Source organism: Osmerus eperlanus, chromosome 15 (genome assembly GCF_963692335.1).
Source record: "Osmerus eperlanus chromosome 15, fOsmEpe2.1, whole genome shotgun sequence".
Classification (NCBI taxonomy): Eukaryota; Metazoa; Chordata; class Actinopteri; order Osmeriformes; family Osmeridae; genus Osmerus; species Osmerus eperlanus.
Window position 1 is genome coordinate 7,463,580 of NC_085032.1, and position 11,525 is coordinate 7,475,104.

General features: G+C 44.8%; 1 protein-coding gene across 3 annotated transcripts in view; it reads left to right on the top strand.

Moving 5' to 3' along the window:
• myo3a (myosin IIIA) overlaps positions 1 to 11,525 on the top strand; it is a 46,542-nt gene that overhangs the window by 18,765 nt on the left and 16,252 nt on the right. For all 3 annotated transcript variants that reach the window (XM_062479837.1, XM_062479835.1, XM_062479836.1), the window contains exons 6-17: positions 1,168 to 1,244; positions 2,325 to 2,470; positions 5,900 to 5,965; positions 6,570 to 6,725; positions 7,254 to 7,292; positions 8,287 to 8,386; positions 9,083 to 9,199; positions 9,404 to 9,508; positions 9,723 to 9,806; positions 10,063 to 10,265; positions 10,931 to 11,029; positions 11,166 to 11,280. In XM_062479837.1, coding sequence (XP_062335821.1) covers positions 1,168 to 1,244; positions 2,325 to 2,470; positions 5,900 to 5,965; positions 6,570 to 6,725; positions 7,254 to 7,292; positions 8,287 to 8,386; positions 9,083 to 9,199; positions 9,404 to 9,508; positions 9,723 to 9,806; positions 10,063 to 10,265; positions 10,931 to 11,029; positions 11,166 to 11,280 — 1,307 coding nt within the window. The remainder of the gene's footprint in view (positions 1 to 1,167; positions 1,245 to 2,324; positions 2,471 to 5,899; positions 5,966 to 6,569; positions 6,726 to 7,253; positions 7,293 to 8,286; positions 8,387 to 9,082; positions 9,200 to 9,403; positions 9,509 to 9,722; positions 9,807 to 10,062; positions 10,266 to 10,930; positions 11,030 to 11,165; positions 11,281 to 11,525) is intronic.

Here is an 11,525-nt window from a genome sequence, read left to right on the forward strand (position 1 = left end):
TAATCCCTTTTGATGTTTGCCACCGTAGCATTGAGAATCTGCTGTTGCCTCTCCCTGGCCCCTCCGCTCAGCTCTTCAACCTCTTCAACCAGGAGGGCCTCACCAACACCCCCCCCCCCCCCCACCCACCTCCCCCCCGACACACAATGCAAGCACGTCCTCCGACGCCACGTCTGAGAGGACGAACACATCACACAGGGGCCAGGTTGTCCGAGTGCTGAGCTGAGAAGGCCGAACGACCAGTACATGTTTAAGACACACACACATACACACACCAACACAATGGAGTCGTGGGAGCTTGTGTTGAGGCTTCTGTGTACCTCCAGTGTTGCTGTTTGCTGGAGCTCGTCAGGACATCCAGACCCTCGCTGCTACGCCGCTGTGACGCCCACGACGGGTTAACACTGATTGGTCCAGACAGGAGTCACGGCTGTGGGTCGGCCTGCAGTTGCTTGTCCAGCTCTTTTTCACATTGGAATATAGGCCACACAAACACACACACTGACAGACATACACACACACACACACACACAGGGTCTGATGTATGTGTGTGTTGGTAAAGGGAACAAACACAGTGGCCATTGCTAATGCACTAATGCAGTGCAAATACATTTCCATTCAAATGCACTTGGGTGAGCTTTCACTTCAATTCAGCACAATATGTCAGACTCCTATTAGTCGTCTATAGTTTTTATCAAATGAGCCTCGATAAAAATACACCACACTGTGTTGAATGCCTTCCTAGACGAAGTCTAAACATAGTCTTTTTCCTCTACCAAAGCTTGTTCAACATGGATGCTCAGCTAAATTGCCTGGGGTTTACATAAGTATTTGTAATTCAAAGCAATCCTGAAGGTTGAAGGCTATAACAAATCAACTGAGTGTGTGTGCATTTGTGTGTGTGCACAGTATGCGTGTGCGAGTGTGAGCGTGTGTAGGCGCATGCCTGTGTGCGTGCGTGCGTGCGTGTCTTTCCCCTACAGTGCTATCAGTGGGTTCACCTCCCAGCTGGAAGGCGGATGACGCCATCTATCTCATGACGAACCCTCCTCTCCATCAGCCAGGCTCCTCCTCTATCTCCCCAAACAGAGCTACGTCTCTGGACTGCAGGAGGGCAGCTGCTAGCTGAGGCTAACTGGGAGGGGGGTACTCTCTGTTTGCTCACAGGTGTCTCCGCCCAGCTGACCAACACTCGTCTCCGTAGAAACACATCGGTGGGAACTCCGTTCTGGATGGCGCCCGAGGTAATGTATAGGACCGGACGTCTCGGAACCGTTAGCGGGTACAGCTAGGTGGTTAGAGCGTTTGACTGTAGATGAAGTGGTCCCAGGTTCAAATATCCCCCCTCATTCTCTCTTTTGGATTAAAAGCACCTGTTAAATGATTTAGGTTACATTACACCACAGCATTACTGTGCTGTTTCCCTGTGGTCACAATCACCAACCTATTGCTGGCTCTGTGTGTGTGGGTAGTCTAGTGTTGTGTGGTTCCAGGTTTTCCATGACATTTGCATACAGGGCATATTAAAATGAACTGGATCTGAAGGTGCACCTCATGGTGCATCAGGATATTTTAATCTGATTTGAGTAGAATAAAACACAACAACACAACAACATTAGAGTTAGAAGAACAACCAGCCGGAGTCTGAAGAAGAAAGGTTTTGCTGAGGCAACCTCAACACGTTGGTGAAGGGTCGCCTTTTGATGATAGTTTGTGGAGGGGAGATTGACACTCAGATGAAATAGATCAAAGGGTAAGGAAAGTTCTATTTCCTTTTGTTGAAGGTAGAGCTCGTAACGCTTTTGTCGTTTTTGTATGTTTTCTTTGGTTGCGTGAAGTGTTTTTGCTTATAGTTTTATATTCTGTCTTCTGTCTGAAGAATTTAAATTGGTGAAGGAACCTCCTGTGTTTTGGCATGATGTGAATGTGCTGTGCTTTTACATGTATCTTTGGATTGACCCAATTTTTGGGGGTGTCTATCACAGGCAGGCAATATTGATAGAGGTGTCAGGTAGAGGTTTACAGTTCCCTTTATGTTGATGGGCCTTGTTGAAGAGGGATTCATTTTGTTGACGTGATACCATGATGGCTTGAGGATATTGATGATGGAAACTGTAGTTGGGGAGGGTGTTTGTGTGTGTTTTCAGCTTTTGGTGATGCTGATACAATGATATGTTGGTACATTACCATGTGTGTCACACTTTGCCTGCAGCGGAAGATGATGGAAACTCTGATGGTGTCAGCAATGTGTGTGTGTATGTGTGTATATCTGTATGTGTGTGTGTGTGTGTGTGTGTGTGTGTGCTTGTGTGACCTTGTTGCAGGTGATCGCCTGTGAGCAGCAGCTAGACTCCACTTACGACGCTCGCTGTGATGTTTGGTCTCTGGGGATCACAGCCATAGAGCTTGGCGATGGAGATCCGCCCCTTTCTGACCTCCATCCAATGAGAGCTCTCTTCAAAATCCCCAGGTAAGGCCAGGATTATAGAGTACTGGATCCAATTGGGAACTTAATTGAGGTTGTTGGAGCTGGCTCAATATTATACCCCATACCCAACTCTAGATAAGGTAAATGTCGACTGACAACAAAAAACCCTCTTCTTGTAGGTCTAGATACATCTTTACAGGAAGAAATGTAACAACAGATATTTTTGGGGCTTCCTAATCATTGCTCGCTCAATAATTTCTTGTTTTCTATCTCAAACACCGATGAAAACAGCCCCTTTTATAGTACTGGATTAATTTGAAACACAGATGTAGGGGGTTAAATATTGTCCAAACAACCAAAACGAATTCCCCTATGGTTTAAAGGAAGATGGGAAACTGAACAGTGTATTAGCATGAACCAAATAATGCCAATACAAATATAATTCCAGGTATTTGACTCTATGGGTTAAATCAGAGCAAGAATGGTCAAAGCACGGTTAAATGAAATACGCATTTAATAACATTGCAAATGAATGAAATCAATTACAAGGCAAACATGTTACAATATGAAAGCTTTAAATCTTACCTACTCTACCATGATCATTGTAAATCAGAGAGAAAGAAAGAGGTGAGCAAGGAGTAGGACAGTAGGACAAGCCAGAACTGAGGAGAAGTCTCAGGAGATGAAGAATCCACAGAACAATGCATTACAATTCCCTTTATACACAATACCAACCAATCAGACCAAATCTTGAATGGGGTGTGAGGGCCATCAAGTTGAGACCGTCCAGAAACTCCAGACTTTAGCATATGAGAGGTGGGGGCAGGTTTGACACCCACCCTTACACAGACAACAATATTTTTGTTTAGGGGCGTTTTTGATTCCTGGAATGGATTGTCAAAGTGAGGGTGAGCCGATCGTTTTGTACTGCAATTTACCGAATCATTTCCAATCTTCACTTTTGCTCTCAACGATGAATTGCTCTTACACATAATGTTATGTGTGGGTATGGGTCTGGGTATCGTCAAAAGGAGAAAAGCTTTTAGTCCCCCCACCATCCTAGCTAAACCCCTCTCCCATTCGGTCAGAGCTGGGAGGAGAGACGGCCAACGTGAAACGCTTTCTTTCTGCATCCGTCGTGGTTAGAAGGTGAAAAGAGATTGTTGGCTGTCGAATTCAGGCTGAGATTCTGCACGAACGCTTATCATCGCTGTCATCTTGATGGCGCAGCAGTTTGTCCATCTACGGATGTGTACAGCCCTTTCCTATACGCACACGCACACACACACACACACAGGCACACAGCGTGCACACACGCAGGCACACGCAGGCACACACACAAACACACAAAAGCCATTCCCTCAGAGTCGTCTTGTGTATTTGCTGAAGGGGTGTCGGCGTGGGGGGGGGGGGGGGGCCTCAGTCCAAATCAGTCATCACCCAGCCTTCTCCTAATCTTTGTGACTGCTGTTAGAAAAGCTGCAGGCACTGTACACACACTCCTCTTTCTCACACTCCTCTCTTTCTCTCAACCCGCATGGTTCCTTTACTCGGCTGTTTAATGTGAGAGAGCAAGAGAAAGCTTCTATAATTGGCAATTTGTGGTTCATTTGGGTTGTTCTCAAAAAGAGGTGTGAACCAGCACTCAAAAGTCTTGTTGCTGACAATTATTTTCTATTTCTCTCAGTTGCCAAAGTGTTTTTTCACAGGTTAAGCTTTTAAGCTAGCTTTTAGTTTCTGGCTTGTTTGTTTGTAATCATTCTTTATTCCTAGGGGGTCCAGACCTCCATCAATGTCTTACTGAACGGCCCCAGCAGACTTATGTAAACAAATACATTCCACGAAAGAAGTGTGTATAGATGTGTGTGTAAATGAGCTGTATCCATGCAGTCAAATAAGCACTGGTTTCTGCTATGATTCGCCCCTCTGACTCACCATCCACGCCCAGACACCAAGGCAGAATGGGGTCCTGATCCAGGAACTGCCCCTGCTCACAGAGGTGTCCAAAACTGCTCTTGGAGAAGGTTGCCAGATTGGATCCTGTGCTCCGGATTACTTTTGATCCCTGTGAGAGAGTTCTTGCCTGTACTCTGACTGGCACTGCCTGGCACATATACAAACATTCACACACACACACACACACACACACACACACACACACACACACACACACACACATCTAGCTAAATGAACCAACCCTAAGCCTGTCCTTGCACGCACTCAACACTGAACACAAAGTAAGTGCATGAATTACAATGAGACAACGCTTTCATTTAAATGTCCTATTTTTGCTATTTCGGGTCCTTGTTCCCCACCCCCTTCACCACCCTCCACTCACTCACTCACACACCCACCCACAGACACACACACACACACACCCACCCACAGACACACACACACCCACCCACAGACACACACACCTCCCCACAGCAAATGTTGCGCCCTGCCTTCCAAGACCTGTTTGTCATCCAGATAAGAATGCATTTTAATAGTCGGAGCACCTTCGCTACAGACTCCATTTAAATGGCTGACACACACACGCTGTCTATATGGGGTGTGAAGTGTGATAACCGGGAGATGTATGCCCCCCTATTAGAGCAATTAATCGCTGTCAGCTTGTACGTGAAGAGGACCTGGTGCATTAGCGCGGGGGATCGGCACCCTTTTCCAAGCGGCCTCTTGTAAAAAGCCACTTAAAAAACAGGACAGGGAATTACAGCGAACAAGCGCTGTTGTTTTTCCTCAGCTGGCAGGCCTCATCAGACAGGGCCTTCAACTGTGTTTGTCTCTGTCTGGTTGAGTTTGATAAACAAGGAAGTTAGCTTGTAGTCTTGCAATAGCTTCTGCTTTACTCTGGTGGCTGCTCGTCTACCAAGGCGTTAATGGTTTGGAAGATATGTTCTGTGATATACTGTTAGTTATCCCTGTTTCATGTTTCGTCAACGCTTAAGGTGCATTCATGTGACGTTATTAAGAGGCTCTTACTGATTGAAAGTACGGTTTTAAGTAAGTAAAGTAAGTAAGTACATTTTATTTATAAAGCACACTCACAACACAGCAAGGCTGACCGAGGTGCCGAACAGAAGCACAAAAACAGTAATCCAAATACATTTAAAAAAACACTATAAAATACACAGTAAAACCAAATACAAAACAGTCAACAACAGAAAAACAAGGAACAGCACAACTCGAATGGTGGGAAATGCCAGAACATGGGAATGTTTAAAGATGTTTACATTTAAAGATTGTCGTAGTTGGATCCTAGTGGGGAGTGGACAGTTCATTTCTCCACATGATGCGAGCAGAGATATTTTGCAAAAGCCTTTCCTTTGGTATCTGCTATGAAAAATGACCCCTGACATGACATCCTTGACATCCTTGCTTTCAGCGTCAGCCTTTGTCCCCCTCGCCATCTGCAAAATTCCCATCTCATCTTATCTTTCGATTTATCTTTCGATTTTCTCCTCACAGAAATCCACCACCCACCCTCCACCAACCTGAGCTGTGGTCGGATTACTTTAACGACTTCATATGCAAGTGAGCGACAGAGTTACTCTCGTGTGTCTGTGTGTGTGTGTGTATATATAATCTGCAGGTGAGGACCAGAGTGACTTTAGTGTGTGTGTGTGTATATATATTCTGCAGGTGAGGACCAGGGTGACTGTAGTGTGTCTGTGTGTGTGTGTGTGTGTGTATGTGTGTGTGTGTGTGTGCACGTGTGTGTCTGTGTGTGTGCATACCATCTGCACGTGAGGACCAGGGTGTATGTAGTGTGTGTGTGTCTGTCTGTGTGTGTATAATATATACACACACTCACACCAAGGATCATGCATCAACCACACGCACATAATAAATATATGTAGATGAACATGTGATGAAAGTGTGCATGTGGTTAATGACAGAAAATCAAGCAACATTCCTTTAATGACTTAAAGGTTTGTGTTCAGTAAACACACACATCCAGCATTCTTAATCACCCAATTACCCTTTAGCATTAAATGCATACATAAACCACTCACCCTTAAATTAGAAACACGAATCATCGGACCATAAAGTACCTTCATTACACCTCACATCACACACTTTTACCATGTATCCAAGCATGGTTACGAAAGCTGTTCTCCTCCTCTTGTACACACAGATGTCTGATAAAGGACTTTGAGTTGAGACCGAATGTCCTAGATCTGTTCCAGCATGGCTTCATCAAACAGATTTTTGGCCGAGAGAGGATCCTGCAGAAACAGCTGATGGAGTTCATAGACCTCAACCAGCAGATAGGCATCACTGGGAAAACAAGGTACCTCCCTGACCCTTTAAGCCAGCCCAAGGATGTGCCATGTGATTTTTTTAGATGGCGTTCTCAGGGTATTACAGCGTATTTCAGCAAATTGCCTGTTGTAATTGTTCTTTATCTTTGGATTCTCCTTGGTCGTACACTGTCAAAACATAAAATACAGTTGAAATATATCTTTCTGAGTAAGGCTTCTCTGCTTTTTCACAACAGCCTAACTGAAAATACCTGCTTGTTGCACAACTGTCTTCTATTGGCTCATCGAGCCAGCAGCTTAACTCTAGATGTGGATGTTAATCCAAATTACTCTCTCTGTTGGGTACTGTGCAAGTCTGTGACACTGTCACCTTCAGACAGGCAATAGACCAAGTCCTGCCTTGCAACCAAGGAAGACTCTGGGTGTCAAAAGTCTTGAAACAAAATGGCCGCCAAAACAAAAACTGGTCCAGTGAAACTACATCACAGGACTTAGTTTTCCCTGTGAGCTTTTCAACTCTTGTTTATGATATGTGAATGTTATTTCTGTCATTTAAGCCATCATGGAAAAACAGACAGAAGAGACAGTAACGACAGGTATGGGAAGTCTACGTCTATGCCAAGCCATAGGCCAAGTTAATCATCTTTTTGTTCCAATCAGATTTCTTACTGTAGCCTTGTAGATATTTCCCTACCACCTTTAATCCACCTTGTAGACCTGGTGTAGACCTGTAGACCCGTTGTGTGAAGAAGTTAGTTCTGTCAGCTAGATCAGTTGAATGGGGAGTCTTCCCTCAGCCTTCTGAGTTCGGTCTAACCTCCCATCGCTGCTGTACCGTGACAAACTCAAACTCAAATTCGAACATTTTAATCAAAAAGGAAGTTCTAACATGCTGCATTTGATCGTGCACACCTCCGATTGGATCCTTGTATCCGGACATGATTTGATGATGGATATGAGGTCACTTCCCATAAACGCAACACAAGCATCACACAGTGACACAATCATCTGACTTCGGTTTAGGTCCTGGTCTTGTTGAGGCCCAGTCAGACAAAGGTCTCTCTGGGGTCAGGTGGAGGATTACACCACGCTGTGCTAAGGCTGCTTGTCCTTGTCCAGGTGGAAGGACATATGGTTGCGTGCTGTTTGGCCAGTTAGACCGTTTGAATAGAGGCCTGTAAATAGTGGAGAGGGTTTAAAGAAGACTGTGAAAGAGATCCACTGAAGCTCCAGTGTTGTGAGTGCAGCCTCCGTCAACAACAGGAAACGGACAGTTAGCCCTGAGGTCCTCTCAGGACGCAGAGGGGAGGAGCTGTATTCTGATAGGAAGAGAACCCAGTGACTTCCTGTGTTTGGGCCAAGGTTTTAGTAGATTTGTTTACAGTAGGTGTGATTTTAGGAAGTGAGGAAATATATGTAAAGAGCTTGGAGAGTTAAGAAGGGATGAAATCATTGTGCAAAATGACTAATTGTGATCATGCTAACATCCCAAAACAAAATAGTGCATATAGCTGTCTTACATTTCGCTCTTTCAGATTCCATGTATTTCTCAGTGTGAGAATTTTTTTTCGTTATCATTTCTTTGTGTAGACATGAGCGTATTCACACCAAGAAAGGCAGCTACATTAATTCATCAAGCCCCGCCCCCAATGAAGTGGACGACCTTGCGACCCTGGAGGTGCTTGATGAGGTAAACCAATACGCTCCTTCCTGCTTTTTGAATACCTTAGCATTGGACACATCATGTTTACAAATGTGATTCATATAGTGAATAAGTTAAACTCTTTTTGTCGGTTGGTTAAAACACAATATATGGAAAATATACTGTATAAAAATCACCAGCGGGTGTTATAGTGCTTCTATTGTCCCAAGGTTCCACTCTGATGTGAGTTGAATTGGAAAATAGCTTTATTTGTCACAAATGCATGTGGGGTGATTTATCAATACCAGGTTCTCCATTGACGTATTGAATGATACAAATCGCTCAGTAGCCAACGGATATTTGTGCCCATCCTTCAGGAGGGAGACAGGCCCTGTGTGGTGGGGAGGAGGGGGACAGCTGGGTTTGTTGATGTACCTGTCTGAGCTGACAGAAGGAGGAGGGGAGAACGTATGAAGCCATAGTTTGATGGAAGTAGGACGGACATGAATCATTGTTCGTTGTTTTAGTACTGATCGCGTTATTCATGAATAAAACTACAAATACATTTACCAAATACATTAATAATGCATCAATACATAAACCAAAAATATCCAGGCCCATTTATACTGTGCAAAAATGGAAAGATATTCATGTGTATCTTTGAAAGGACTTTTTCTCATAGCATTTTAACATTGATACATTTGAGCTTGTGAGGCTTTCTTAAAAGTAATTGTTTCCCCTCAGAATGCAGTCACAGAGCAGCTTCAGGGTCGCTACTCAGTGGACCAGATCTACACGTATGTGGGAGACATCCTCATCGCTGTCAACCCTTTCCACAAGATGGACATCTACGGCTCCGAGGTGTGTGTTCCCTGTCCGTGTGTTACCATGGTTACTTTAGTCTTCTCTTTGAAACAGGAAGTTATTAGGCTGTAGTTCCTGGAAAGTAACTGTGGTCGGTGGATAGATTCGTCATTCAGCGTCTTATCGAAATGCATTGCCTGTTCTCGTAACTACGTAAGATCCACAGCTTGTTCTAAACCGTGTTCTTCTCTTCCCCCACAGTACACTAAGATGTACATAGGGGCCAAGCGCACAGCCAACCCTCCACACATCTTTGCTGTTGCAGACATAGCTTACCAGTCCATGGTGACATACAATGCAGATCAGGTAAAAAAAAAGGCTTCAACTCATCGTTTGGAGTGTGATTACATCAGTCTGGTTTTGTAACAGCTATTACCTCTGTGTCTCTGTTTTGTTTGGAGTGTGTTACATCAGCATGGTTCTGTAATAGATCCTTGTCTGGTCTCTGTTTTGTTTGGAGTGTGTTACATCAGGCTGGGGTTCGTAACCGCCTTGTGTCTTGTCTCTGTTCTGGGTGCAGTGCATCGTAATCAGCGGGGAGAGTGGAGCAGGGAAGACAGAGAGTGCCCACCTGCTGGTCCAGCAGCTCACTGTGCTGGGCAAGGTGAGTAATCAGCAGCAGAACACGTCTAGAACACATGACAATGTGTTCTAGACATTAGAGTGTTTCTCGCAGCAAGGTCACGCCCTTTGATTGTTTCGAACCAGATGTTGCTCAGGCTAAAGGTTTTTACAATGTGTCAAACCGAATGTTTTGTCACATGAAAGTTTGGGAACTTGATGGGAAAGAAGGACAGTTGTTTTCACATTGAATGTTGATCTTCAGCCTACGTGCTGACAGTGTTTCGTTTGCATTACAGGCCAACAATAGGACCCTGCAGGAAAAGATCCTGCTGGTCAACAACTTGGTGGAGGCTTTTGGGAACGCTTGCACGGCGATCAATGACAACTCCAGCCGCTTTGGGAAGTACTTGGAGATGAAGTTCACAAGCGGGGGAACCGTCGTCGGAGCACAGATATCGGAATACCTTCTGGAGAAATCCCGCGTGACTCACCAGGCTGTGTAAGGGACTGCCATCGCAGGGCCTTCATTTGACAGTGACCGACTGTACCTGTGTGTACTGGTCATTGTCTGTGTTCAAATGGCATCGCTCGTGTGGTGTGATATTTCCCCCAGTCTGTGTGGTCAGGGTTCTGTGTGTGTGTATGTTTTCACAGTGTGTGGCATGTGGGACTGTTTAAGTGTGAGATGTTTTCACATTGTATGACTGTTTGAGTGAGTGTTACTCTGTGTGTGTGATGTGTTCCGTCTGTTCTTCCGAGGCGGGTGACATTTGCCTTCTCTGTGCATTTCATCATCCTTGTATTTCATCCCGGTGCGGGGAGCACGCAGGGTCAAGTGGAAGGGCTGTCTTATTTCCTGTTTGATCAAAGATTCAAGGCCTGCAAATCTCCTCATGGGGACTTCAAAGAGGGGACTATGACGAAATATCTGGAGGGTGAAAGGTTTAGTGCACTTTATTAGACTTACGGTTCTTGTGGTCAAAGTAAAAAAGAAAATGGGAGACTAATGGGCTTATATCCCAGAGAGCACCCCCTAAACCTTGAAATCCAAAAAGATTTTGTGAGGGCAGGGAAAGATTATGCAAATGTTGGGGCTTCGATCTCATATTTGTCCCATTCTGAAATGTTCTAACAACAGACGTTTGTGTATGTCTATCCACGCAGGGGAGAGAAGAACTTCCACATCTTCAACTACATCTACGCTGGTCTGGCTGAGAGGAAGAAGCTAGCCCACTACAAGCTCTCTGACAGCAAAACCCCCAAGTAAGCAGAGGACAGCTCCTTCCTTGTCCCTGTTCACTACCGTAATTCACCATCCAGTTTGAGATAGTCTTTGACTTCCTGACACCCCCCCTAATCTGGACCTCATTTGTGCATTTGTTTCTCTTATCTCCCCAAGGTATCTGTGCAACGAGCACATTAAATTAGGGCCTGACATTGTGAGCAGCACCTTCTACAAGGAGCAGTTCGATGCTGTGGAGCAGTGTTTCAAAGTCATTGGTTTTACTCTGGAGGTACTGAACACTGGGTCAATTACTGATTAGTAGACCACATAATAGGTCTGGAATCAAGGTTACACACCCCGTCACACGGTTATCCACACAGCCTTCATCAATGACAGGATCAGCTTTTTATACGACTTCTATGAGTTAGGGTTAGGGTTACATCTGGTACTCTGGGGTTGTGGATTCAATACTCTACTGTTTTAGAATGGATAGTCATTTGCATGAACAGACCAAGTTCAATTACGTTCCTTTGC